This window comes from Cynocephalus volans, chromosome 3 (genome assembly GCF_027409185.1).
Source record: "Cynocephalus volans isolate mCynVol1 chromosome 3, mCynVol1.pri, whole genome shotgun sequence".
NCBI lineage: Eukaryota > Metazoa > Chordata > Mammalia > Dermoptera > Cynocephalidae > Cynocephalus > Cynocephalus volans.
The window spans coordinates 6,501,180-6,515,009 of NC_084462.1; the positions used below are offsets into that span (position 1 = coordinate 6,501,180).

General features: G+C 35.0%; 1 protein-coding gene and 1 pseudogene across 1 annotated transcript; one reads left to right on the forward strand and one right to left on the reverse strand.

The window, feature by feature from the left end:
• Positions 1–239: 239 nt before the first annotated feature.
• Positions 240–1,124, reverse strand: LOC134371908 (vomeronasal type-1 receptor 4-like). Its single transcript, XM_063088821.1, has one exon. The coding sequence runs from the start codon at positions 1,122–1,124 to the stop codon at positions 240–242; it is 885 nt and encodes a 294-aa protein (XP_062944891.1).
• Positions 1,125–4,693: 3,569 nt separating this feature from the next.
• LOC134371909 (UPF0729 protein C18orf32 homolog) lies at positions 4,694–4,958 on the forward strand (annotated as a pseudogene).
• The last annotated feature ends 8,872 nt before the right edge of the window (positions 4,959–13,830 follow it).

The window sequence follows — 13,830 nt, forward strand, 5'->3', positions numbered from 1 at the left end:
CTGGTTGAGAATATCTGAGGTGCTGTGAGAGGACAGTGGGCAGGGACTCCATTTAGACAAAGCAGGAAGAAGAAACATTAAGGAGCAGGACAAACAGTTGCACATGGGTCTTTTACATTTTGGAGAATGTGGCAGTGTTAAAGGGGTCAATGACTCAGCACAGTGTAAAACAGACAGTGCATGTTCTTTTTGATGAAATTGGGAAACTCTGTGTCCCTTTTCCAGGAAAAACAGTAGATTCAGAATACACTACATTCACGGCTCATGAGCACAAAGGGGCAGACAGTTGGGAAACAGGCATTGATTAAGGCAGAGAGAGTAATCAGCAACCTGTTGGAATCATAAAAAAAAGCTAAACACACTCGGATACTGAAGGAGAGCGTGTAAAAACATACAAACGTGCTCACCAGGACAAGGATGCTGTGGGCAGCTCTGGTCTCAGGGGAGGATCTGGAGGAGACATTGGTGCTGTGGATGTGTTGGACCCGCTGCTTGTGCCTGTGCAGGATGAAAACCATGGAGCCACTGGCCCAGAGCATGAGTCCTAAACACAAAACATCAGGGATAGATAGCAGTGCGGCAGAGAGTGAATATAAGACTTCATCCAGAAATGAAGTAGAACAGTATCCAAAATCTGTTTTCATTGTGATGTTTGTGTTTTCCAATTTGCCAGTCACATGCACAGAGGCAATGAGGTTTACCAGCAGGTGCAGGATCCAGCAGAGAATATTGGAGTTGCTTACATACTTGGGAGCTTTTACTTTAAAATCTGACCACTTGGAGTTCCTGGGGCTAATTATAATGGCCTGGAAGACACTCAAAAGACAAGTGCTGCCAAAGGACACACCCTTGCCCACCCAGTGAACATAAAAAACAAGTATGCATCCAAAATCACTGAGAAAATTTTCTAACCCAAAAGCCACCATGGTCTCTGGGATTCCCCTAGAGAGAATGACCAAAATGTTGGCTACAGTCAGATGCCTGAGAATGAAATCCGTGGACCTTGACCTGCATCCACTTAAGTAAAGAAATATATAGTGACATAGGAGTGAGAAATTCCCCAGAATTCCAATGATCATCTGGAAAAGTAAAATTACTCCGATTTTCAAATTGGTGGAAGTCATTCTCTTATTTTCCAGGCTCAATATTCACATTCTTAAATAGAGGATTCTGCATGAAAACATGAGTTGTGAATATTTTTTCACGAAGAATTAAATGCAAATTTCTCTATTTTCCTTTACCTTTTCCTAAGAATTTCTTTCAAAAACATATTTTCTTTTATTATTTCCTGTTTTATGTGTTTCTTTTTATAGCATTTACAATGTATGGATCAATGTTATTTATGCTGTCCATATTCTAAATAGTTAGATACAGCATTATTATTTAGGCACTAATATCATTTTTTTTTTTTTTTTTTTACACTAGGATAATTTAGCCAGAGAGAGGTTAAGACTTTCTTAAACATTGGCAGAGTCTGGCTTTTTGACCTGGATAGCCTTGTTGCAATAACACTGGTGTTAACAATGTGGAATAATATAGTTCTTTGGTTGTGTTATTTAAATAATACAAAGTTATATATACCTTGTCATACCTTAAATTTATTTAATTTTATGTTTTGCTATACAATTCCTTACTGTTCCCTAAATTTTATTCTACAAATCAATAAAACTTATGAACAAAGATTGAGAATTCTTAATAGAATATCAAAAGACTGAGTAATTTACCATGCCCAAGTTAGACTTACTGAGTATTAAAAAAAAGTTAAGAAATACTGATTTCATTTCCTGATAATGGTGCCAACCACATAAGTCACTTTAGTATGTTGGGTGTGTTAAGTTATGGGATAGGAAATATAAATAAGTGATAAAATATTTAGAAAATAAGCTAAATTAATCATTATCAGAGAACACATTATTTTAGAAAAAATACCTAAAAATCTACTTAATGTGTTATTTAGAAAAGATATTAAAATACAACACAAGTATGTAAAATGAAAATTGGTTTAATAGAATCATATGCATGAAGTAATCTGAGAAAGAAGAAAGATAAAAATTACATTAGAGCATTTTTTTAACCAAAGAAAACGTTACATGGTATATATTTAGCTTTAAAAAATGCTGAAGTTCTTAATTTTTTTTTTTCTGCCATCCTCAACACTCATCACTGTAAAGTTAATTTTCCTTAAAGTTTCTTTTCCTAACTTCAAGACAGAAAATTGTCCACCAATATTAGCAGACCATTTATATTTTCATATAATCTTTGCACTTTTAGTAGAGATATACTCACTCAAATGAGAACATCACATTCAAATTAGAGAAAGAAAATTTCATTTCAGCAAAAGCTACTCATTCTTTTTTGAACAGCGTTGATTATTTAATAGCTACATTGTATTCTTTAATACATGCACAGAATTTTAATTTAAAAAAACTGTACTAATGAACATATCTCTGCGTTTTTTCTATGGTAAATTGAAAAGCACATTCATTTGGAAAATAGAGTCTTCCACATCCGAAAAATCAGATTTTATTGCTGTTGCACCTACCTTCAGCAATCACCGTAAGTGAAGGTTACATTGAAATATATAAAGAGCAATTAGAATTCAGTACATATTCTGGGTCCTCCAGTCTCTGTCCCCAAGCCTGGCACATGCCTCAGGAATTAATCTTTTTTCTGTGTGGCTTTGTCACTACATAAGTTTCTACCCCATAAGAATGACATTTTCAGAGAAGAACACTTACCAAGTTCCTGCTGCACCTCCTTCCCTTACCACTCTACCTCTGATACTGAAAGAGAAAATGCTCACCAGTCTCTATTTCAGTACTGTTAGGGTGACAGATATATCAGCCATTGCATGTGTAGGAAGAATGTAGCCAGACACAGAATAAACATTTATGATTCTATGACCTCTCCTCCCCATGGGACTGAAATTATCAATTCACCTGTAGTGTCAACAACAGATCGAGCTTTAGAGATGTGAGTATGTCTCTACATCAACAAATTTTTCTCAGCTCCAAATTCCCGGTAATGATTAAAAGTTTCTTGTTTATTGTGAGCATCCAGAAAGAGACCAATGGAACACTTAGCACAAATGCTCCCTTTTTCGATATCTCTGGAGGCAGACAGGGTCTCACACAAAGAAAGCTGAGCTCTGAGCTTGGAGAGACTGGCAATAAAGCACTTGTGTCCCATTGGATCCTGGGCTTTTGTGAAAAGTTATTTGTCCCACAAATCTAATTCAGTTTTCCTCAGACTCCTAAAATGCACCATCAACAATGTTATCATTAGAAATATGGAAAGACGCAAATGGCCTGACAAGGAAACAATAAAATGAAAAACATAATTTCAGAAATTGATATTAAAAATCGTTGCCGGCCATTCTTCCAATTCGGTACAAATTAATTGGCAAGTCTAGTTAACATAGATATATTCTAAATGCAGAAAGAACACTGGGGGACCCACAGCGCCTCAACTAAGTAACACATTCTTTGAGGTGTTAATGCAATTAACCAGAAATGCTAAAGGGGAAAAAACAAAGCAGTTTTCAGAGACACAAATATATACAGGAAAAGCCTAAAAATTAAATGAAAAGATTTATTACAATATACAAAGCAAATAATCCAAGAGACTATAACATTCACATGCAAAGCACAGGTCTTCAAATATACCAACTCTAAGAAATTATGAGATACAATGGGAGATTGCAAATAGAAAAGCAAAAAACAAGTAAATATAACAAGAAATGTGCAATGGCTATATATAAAAAATTATCAAGGTTCACTGATATAGATGAAGTTTATTTAAAGAAATGAACAAATTAAATCATATGATTTGGTAGAAAGACAAACCATCGTATTTTTCTGTAGATAGAGATTTTATCACAAGTTTATATAGAATATATGTAATATTTTACTTTATATATGTATATATACACAAATATATTTTCATGAAAACTCTTCAAAAAAGAATGAATAATTCTATGTTAATTAGCTACAATGTCTCTGTAAGAAAAACAGTGTGGTATTTTAACGACTTTTCTTATAGTAAAAGCATATTTCCCAAATATATTTCTATTCCTGACCTTTACATTATTATTATACAAATTATTTTTCTTTCTATTTATGAATTTTAAAATAGTATTTATTACTTTTAAATTACATTTTCTATTTATGAATTTTTAAATACAAATTACTTTTCTTTCTATTTATGAATTGATACAGAAAATTCATAAATAGAAAGAAAAGTCATTTGTATAATAATAACATAAAGGCCAGGAATAGAAATATATTTGGGAAATATGCTTATACTGTATGTGAAATATCATCACTGTAATGTAGCAGATAATTTAAATGTATAATAAAGTGTATAATATAAACCCTAAAACAATTCCTAAAATAACAAAAGTGTTATAGCTAGTAATTCAACAAGGGAGGTCAAAAGTAGTAATAAAGATGCTTTATAGCAGCGCTGAGTAGGAATATATAGCACTAACTGCTTATATTAGAAAAGAATAGGCTGGGATGGGCCCTGGCCTGTGGCCGGGTATTCAGGAGAGGGGTGGGCTCTGGCTGTGGTGCTCCCAGGGAGCCTTCGAGCTCTAGGTATGCTCCAGTCCAGGCTGCGCCCTCCTTCCTGCCGTCCTCGACCCCTTGTGGCCTGCCTGCACTCTCGTGTTTAGGAACTCACACCTGCGGCAATGGTGTGCATTCCTTGAGTTGTCATTCCAGTTCTGCTCTGGATGTACAAAAAAATTCCTGGAGCCATACATATACCCTCTGATTTCCCCTTCTGTTAGTCACATATGGCCTAGTAAAGCTGTACAGGAATCCAATGATAAAGATAAAGGCAAAGTAGACTATGAGGGTGTAGACATAAATGGATTACCAACAAAAGGACCATCAGAAATTTCTGATAAAAAAGAAAGACTGAAGCGATTTTCCCAAAAGATCTCACTGTTTTAAAAACGGACTAGATAATATGAAGCACCTTTGTGGTTGTCTCTCACCTTTTTCTCTGAGACTGCAATTCAGGAAAGATAGTTCAGATATTTACCCTATACTAAAAACGTAGTTATTATATTCAATGACTTCATTCCTGAGTTCCTGTTTAATGTAGGCTTTTATTATAAACTTTCGTCTTAGTACTGCTTTTGCTGTATCCCATAGGTTTTTGTGTTGTGTCTCTGTTTTCATTTGTTTCAAAGAATACTTTTTTATTTTTTTAAATTTTGTTTTCATTGTTCTAGTAATCGTTCGAGAGCATATTGTTTAATTTTCATGTATTTGTACAGTTTTCAAAGATCCTCTTGTTATTGATTGCTAATTTTATTCATTGTGGGCTAAAAGTATACTTGGTATAATTTAGATTTTTTTTAAATATGTTGAGACTTGTTTTGTGGCCTAACATTTGATCTTTTCTTAGGACTGCTCCATGCACTAATGAAAATAATATGTGTTCTGCAGCTGTAAAATAAAATATTTTTAAATGTCTGATAGGTCTGTTTGGTCTATTGTTCACTTTAAGTTTGGTGCTTCTTTCTTAATTTTCTACCAAGATTACCTGTCCAATGCTGAGTGTGGTGTTGAAGTTTCCAACTGTTACTGTGTTAGGGTTTGTCTCTCCCTTTAGCTCTAATAATATTTGCTTTATTTATCTAGGTACTCTGGCATTGGGTGCATGTAAATTTACAATTGTCAAATCCTTTTGCTGAATTGATTACTTTATCATTATATAATGACCTTCTTTATCTCTTTTCATTTTTTTTTAAATTTAAAGTCTCTTTTTCCTGATATAAGTTTAGCTATTCTTGTTTACTTCTGGTTTCCATTTGTATGAAATATTTTTCCATCCCTTCACGTTCATTCTCTATGTGTCTTTACCAGTGAGGTGAATTTCTTGTAGGCAGCATGTGGTTGAATCTTTTTTTTTTTAATATTCATTCAGCTAATCAATATCTTTTCATTGGGAAATTTAAACCATGTTCATTGAAGGTATAAGTTCAAGGTATTGAAAGGTGTGAACTTATTCCTTTTATTTTGTTAATTGTTTTCTGGCTGTTTTGTATATCTTTTGTTCTCTCATTTTTTTTTTATATTTGCAGTTTGGTAGTTTTCTGTAGTGAAAAGGTTTGATTCACGTCTCTTTCTCATTTGTGTATCTAATTTACCATTGAGTGTTATTCTTTCGCAAGTTTTCATGGTAGAAGTGATTATCCTTTTGCCTCCAGAAGTAGGACTCCCTTAAAAATTTATTGTAGAGACAGTCTAGTGGTGATAAATTTCTTGTTTTTCTTTGTCTGGGACTTTATCTCTCCTTTATTTCTGAAAGGTAGGTTTGCTGAGTAACATATTTTTGGTTGCCAGGTTTTTTTTATTTTCTTTTAGGACTTTGAATATATGATTCCATTCTCTTTTGTCCTGTAAGGTTTCTGCTGAGATATGTGTTCACGGAGATTTCCTTATATATGATTTGTCACTTTTCTCTTATTATATTTAAAATTATCTTTCTGTTTTTCACTTTGGACAGTTTGTCTATAATGTGCCTGGAAGAGAACATTTTTAGGTTTAATGTATTTGTGGATTTTGAGTTTCTGAATCAGAATTTCCATCTCTCTCCCAAGACTTGGGAGGTTTTCTGCTATTACACCATCAAATAGGTTTTTGATGCCTTTACCTTTCTCTTCAATTTCTTAAACTCCCGTAATGCAAATATTTGTTCTTTTAAAATTATTTTGTATGAAAATAGGCTTCCTCTACTTCTTTTCCTCCTCCTCCTCCTCCTCCATTTCTCTTTCTCTCTCTCTTTGCCTGACTGGGTTATTTCAAAAGACCTGTCTTCAAGTCCAAAAATTATTTCTTCTGCTTTATCTAGTCTTTTGTTGAATCTCTTGGTTGTAATTTTAAAAATTTTATTCAGTAAAGTGCTCAGTTCAAACATTTATGTTTGGTTCTTTTTTCAAAATTATATCTGTGAAATTTTCATTCATATTATATATGTATATGTTTAATGTTGTTGAATTGTCTGTATGTATTCTCTTGTATCTCACTGAGTTTCCTTAAAATCATTATTTTGAATTTTTTTTCAGGCATTTAATAGATTTCCTTTTTTATTGGATAATTATTGTGTTCCTTGTGGGGTATTATGTTTCTTTGTTTCTTTATGTTTATTGTATGCCTACCTTTATTTATGTGTACCTGGTTAAATAGTTGCTTTTTAAATTTTATAGACTAGCTTTTCTAGAAAAAAAAAAGATGTTTCTGTCCATGTGTTCTATAGTATTGATCAAGTAGTATGCTGTGGCTTTGGTTCTAGGTGAGTGCAGTAGTGCAGTCTCTGTGTAATATTATCAGCTGTATTTCAAAGGTGTCTGTGAGTGTCTCAAAGACCTAGACTGTACATGTTTGTGGAGGTTGTGATGCAGTTTTGCTGGAGGTGAGGGCAGCCAGGAGGCCAGTTCTGGACCCTGAAGGGGCACCTGTGAGTTGCAACAGCTCAGCTGGTCAGAAAGTTATGGTTAGTGGTAGCAGTGAGCGTCAGGTGAGCCACTCTTAGGGAACCTGGGAGGGGTGTGTGGGCACTCAGCAGCTCTACTGCTAGAGTGAGTGAGGTCACTGGAGTGGCAGGTGGGTCTTTGGGTTACCAGGAAGGGCACACAGGCACTCAGCAGTTCTGTTGCTAGAGTTGGCAGGGTTGCCAGAGAGTTAAACAGATCCTTGGGCTGCCAGGAGAGTTCCTGTAGTAGATGGAGCCATTAGCAGTGGTGGCAGAGGTCCCTAAGTGGTCAGCACCCAGTTTCTAGGGAGCATGCCTGTCTGCTCCCTTTGTCTTGAGGGATGACGTCCTTGCTATGATAGGTCATCTGTTCCCAAGTGTACAGGGTGCTGAATGGGTTTGGGTACCAAAATCTCAGCTGCACTGCTGGGTCCAGCTGGTGTTCTTGTAGGGGATATCAGTGAGGTGCCAGGGATGTGTGGATGCTGTAGCTATTGGGTCCCATGACAGGATTCACTCTAGTGTGGATCTGATATCAAAATGGTGATATGCTACAGCAGCCTGGGTCCTGGGGGGTGGGGAAGACCCAGAGTGGATTTTACCTCTAAAGTAATGCAGCTCTGTAAACTTCAGGCAGCTCCCTGTTATGGGCTCAGGGCCACCAAGAGCTGTGGGGCTGTCTCATAGCTAGGACTGCAGGTGTCCATAGTTAGAATTTGGACTGTTAGGAACTTCTAACTAGTGGATAGTCCCCACTGGCTCCAAGCCAATCCCAGCTGGTAGCTTTCCTTTCCTTTCTATACTGTCATCTTGAACCTTTTGATCTAGGGGGGTCTTCATCACTATTTTTTTTTTTTTTTTGCTGAATTTCAGTGTTCTCCCCTAGACACTCTATATGATGTGTGGTTACCTCTTTGTTGTTTTGTCTTTATTTGTGGAGAAGGTGAGTGCAGGTTTCTTCTGCTAAGCCTTCTTAATTCCAAGCAATATTAAAGTCTGCTTTTATTATCCCTAACACTGTAATTAAGAAATTAACCTCTTTTTAATTTGCTGTAAAAAAAAAATAGATAACTTTTTACAATAACTATATAGTTATTTTAGTAAATGTTTTGTGGGTGTAATAATGAGCTTGTTAGAGCTAATCAAATCATTCACATCTCTGAATAAACAATGTGACTGAGTGGTACTTGCTGAAATATAATATTGTTTTGATAGGGAAATAGTAATTAACGTCTCTCCTGAAAATATGTATAATGCGTTGATTAATGTGGAAAAATTTTCTTTTATAAAGTTAGGAAAGGAGTCTTTAAGACAACGTCAACTTCATACTTGAGACATTCAGATAGCAGAAAAAGTTTAGGAGTTCAGCATTTTAGACTCAAATGTGTCATGATATTTTCTCAAGTTTAGAAAATCCTAGTATAATTTTCAGCCTTATGGTTATGTTTTTCTTATTTCAATTTATTCGATGAACTAGATATCACACCTTCAAATTCCATTTTGCATACTTATCTCTCAAATCACAGATAGTGAGATTTCAGTTATGACTCTAATAAATAGATAACTGTGTCTTATGATGAATAATATAGATCCTGACACAAATATTTTATTGCTTAATTGAATGCATTTCTCATAACTTAGTCTAAAGCTCAATATCATACAATAAATTCTGTGGTGGGTGCCACTGACAAAAATCTATTTAATTGTTTTTCTTTCTATGCCAATACTAATCCATATTCATTAAATCCAATTTGGTCATAAATAATAGTCAGTGCATCTACATTTTATTAAGACCTTTGAATCATCATTTACAAATGATATTGGTCAATAGGACCAATATTTTAAACAAAATGAAAAGTTGACAAATCAAAGACATAAAACAAATTGATAATGTATACATATTTGTGTTATTTGTAGAACAAAACCAGGTTATATGAGAATATAACACAATGTTTAACACTGATGATGTTGCAAGCAAGTACCCAGTTTTGATTTCCGATTCAATCAATATTTAGATGATTCACTTAACTTCCTTTAGCTAACCCCCCTTTGTCTATAAAAGGAGAATAATATTAGGTCCAAGATCATAGAGTTTAAATACTGAATAGTTTAGAATAATTAAAGCACTAATAATAGTGATTCTTACATTGCAAGTACAATTAGAAAACACATCACAGCTGGGAAATCTTAAAATATATGTTATAAATAAGAAGGTTTTAGTCAAAGTACAAAGTTTGGATTATACAATTGGAATAATCTTCCATTTTAAACTGTTGCTGGAATCTTGTGAAATTTATCACTCTTATGTTATTATATCATCCTTTATTTCAATGGATGAAGATTGAGAACCACAGATTTTATTTTTTTGGCACCGGCCTGTTGCCTATTTTTTGGTCATTGTCTCAAGAGGAAATTCTAGAAACATGGGAAAATGGCAGCTTTTGGGTTGATGTACTTTTTCAATGATTTTGATTACAAATTTTTTTTGTTTTGTTCACAGAGAAGCCAGGGGTATGTACATTGACTCCATTTACCTTCTGAGTGTCTTTCAGGTCATCGCAATTATCCCTTGAAATTCTAGGTGGACAGAGATTGCACCTTTTTTCCTAGGCTACTGATGGTAGCTGTAGTGGGCCTCTCAACCCTTTTCTTTGTTCTTAGCGCCCTCCAATGTGTTTAAACTATGCCGGTTCTCTCAGCACTCCCAAGCAAGGTGGAATAAGAAGAGATCTCTTGGACATCTCCACAAAGTGTCAGGGAGGTTGGATGCTGCACTCTCTTCCTCTTTCCACTGATGGAGAAGTTGCAGGACAAAGTGATTTCCCTCAGCTCTGAGCTTTGCCAGCTTGGAAGAGGGTCTGACACAAGTAAAGTAACATTGCTCTTATTGCCCATTTCAATGTCACTTTTCTTGGTCTTATGCTCACTGGGAGCACTGCAACCTCAACTAGAATCTGGGCATCTCATAAAGGTATTTTGGTTCTTATATCATTAAATCAGTGTGCCTATAGAAAAATGAGATCTGGAATATCCTGTTCTGCTATTTTTCTGACATCACTTTTTGGTTTTGATGGAGAATTTTTTTCAATCATTTAAATTTCTACCCATTTGTATCTTTGGATCTAAAGTAAGTGTACTATAGACACACAGTTTTATCTTTTTTTGTTTTTAATCGATTCTTCTAATCTGTCCCTTTTATTGAACAATTTAGTTAATATGTACTTAACATAAGTATTTTAAGAAAGTATTTATTTCTATTTTCTATGTGCGTTATATTTTTTATCCTCATTTTTTCATTACTATCTTTTTTGTGGTTTTTTTCTTCCTAGTATACCATTTTGATCCCCTCGTTATTTATTTTTCTGTATAAACTTTGTTTTTATCTTAATGGTTACTCCAGAATTAACATTCTAAATTTGTAAAATTAATTTGAATTAATATTTACTTAATTTTAATAATATAATATTTTTTGCTTCGATACAGCTCTGTTCTTTGCCCTTTGCGTTGTTATTGTCACTAATTGCATCTTTATACTTTGTATGTCCATTAAAATAGATTTATAATTATTATTTTATGCATTGTCTTTTAAATAATATTAATTAAAAAGAAAAGTTAGAAACCAAAAGTAAAATAATACTGGCTCCTGTGTTTGCCTGTGAACCTACCTTTACCAGTGTTTTTTTTATTTTTTCATGTGGCTTTGAGTTACAGTTTGGTTTTCTTTCATTTCAGCCTGAAGAATTCCCTTTAACACTTCTTATAGAACACTAGCAATTACATCTCACAGTTTTGTTTGATTAATCAAAAATTAGTATCTTCTTTATTTTTGAAGAATTGTTTCATCGTATATAGACTATTTGAGGGACAGATTTTTCTATTGTACTTCAAATTTATTTTTCTATTGCCTTCTGGCCTCCATGGTTTCTGATGAAAACTTAGCTGTGAATTTTATCAAGGCCCTCTGTGGAGAGTTGCTTCTGTCTTACTGCTTTCAAGATTCTCTCTTTGTCTTTTGAAAATTTGATTATAATATTGTGTTTAAAGAGAGATGCCTGCGAATCTCTGAGGTTTTTTGTTTTTGTTTTCTTGAACTTTGCTGACCTTCTTTATGTAGATAAATATCTTTCACTCAATTTGGGATGTATTTGGCTATTATTTTTTCCAATATTATTTTTTTCTTTTCACTCTCTGTTAGCCTTCTGGGACTCCTATTATGCGTGTGTTTGTACGTTTGATGGTATCCCACAGGGATGATTAGTTGGGTTGATTTTTCCTTATTATTTAGACTACCTTTCTTTTATATTGAATAATCTCAATTAACCTATCTTCAGGTTTGTTAATTCTTTCTTCTGCCTGATCAAAACTGCAATTATATCTCTTTAGTAAAATATTCATTTCATTAATTGTTTTTTTCTGCCCTAAAATTATTGTTCGACTTTTTTTAGAAAAAATCTGTCTATTAATATTCTCTATTGTTCATGAATGAAATTGCTTCCTTGGTTTTTGCTTGCCTGTTTGTTTGTTTGCTTGTTTCAGCTATCAGTCTATTGTTTCTTTTAGCTCCTTCCAGACCCACTGTGGTCACATCTTATACTTGATATCCTCAAAGAATACGTAAAATACTGTGGAGTGTTATTCACCCAAAATTCTTCCTGCAGTCTTTTTCTGATTTTTAACTTAAGAGGTTTTCTGAAGTATTTTTTTTATATAAGTAAGGCTTTTGCCTCATGAGCTAAAATTAGAAAGTGCCCATGTCTAAGTCAACTAAAAATAAATTAATTAATTAAAGGGGAAATAAATTAGTAGGTTCTCATCTGCCTACTGTCAACTCCATCACTCCCAGCTCCTGCTTTCTTAACCCTCTCCTTCTGTCTGTCTCCTGGGACCACCATTCCACCACACCTGTGAATTTTAGACAGTCTCTAAACCTACATTCACCCCGACCTCTATGCAACCCTTACAGACTTCTATAATTCCTCCCCAACTTCATCTTGCACCCTTTTTTACCTCCATGCCTCTTCTACCCCTATTCTGTGAAACACAACCCAACTCTTTTCACTTTCTAGTGTTCCCACCACTCCATCCTCCATGCACTTCTTTTTCCTTGCCCACCTCCAGTGATCTCAGTACATTTCCCGTGTCCTCAATTCTCTGAGTTAAAGCATTCAGGTATTCATCTGTTAATCATCGTCACTCCGCCTTGAGCACTATCCACACCCATTATCTCAACCCCATGATTTCTGCTTTTTTCTCCTGGGCCCTTTTGCCCACTCTCACCCAGTATCCTCCATAGCTCCTATCATCACCACCCTGGACACATTTTTTTCTCCCTCCCTGGGCCCATTATCTCCCCAAGACTATCTCTCCCCTTATGATGCTCTAGGTCTTCCTTTAACCACTGCCTACTCCATTGACCTGCCTTATTAAACCGTTGCTCATATCCTTCCCTCCACAAATTTTTTAACCCCTCACAGATATTAAGTTCCTGTGCCTTTTACCCAACTCTGACCTTTTCCTACCTTTGAACATGAACTCTCCATCCCCAGTATCCCCTTCATTCTCATGACCTCCTCCACCACTTATGCTACCTGTAGCCAAATATTTCCATATTCTTATCTTCCTTGAACACCCTATCCTCTTTTACTCTTAAACCCAAGAATACACTTTACCCCTCTGTAACATTTAACATTCTTTGCCTTTATCCCTCTGCCCTCTGTCTCCTACACTGTCTCTCCCCCAATATACCAAAATATATGCAACCCCATCTTATCCTGATGCCTCCCATTTTCTGTGCCCTCTTTCTTGTGGCACTCTATCACATACCTGCACACTTTTATTCATCATTCATGCTAACGTTCCTGCCACGTGTCTCGACCTAAAGCAGCAATGCTCACAGCACAATTTAAGTTCTATGAATTGTGAATATTGTCCTTGTGGCATTTTGCAATTGAAAGGAATATAACGGGTGGAAAGTACTCACATATTAGGATGTCTGGAGACACCACTATTCATTTATAAACATATTACCGAGATACACAGTGCACAGTGACTGTTTTAATGTGATTTTATGAATGAGTGTGTTTGTAAATATTGGTGTGAATTTCTGTCATTATAGAGTGTCATTACAGAGTGAGTCTGAGTTTGTATGTGGCGAGTGTTTGTAAATGCATAACTGAAAGAGTGAGTGAATGACTGTTTATAAGTACGTGAGCATATGTAATTGTATATTTGAGAGTGTGTGTCCATGCCCATGTGTATTTTCATCTGTGTGTAAGTGTCTGTGTGTATACAGAGTATGGATTGTTCACCATTATGGCTGTAATCCCTGATCTGAAAATGAGA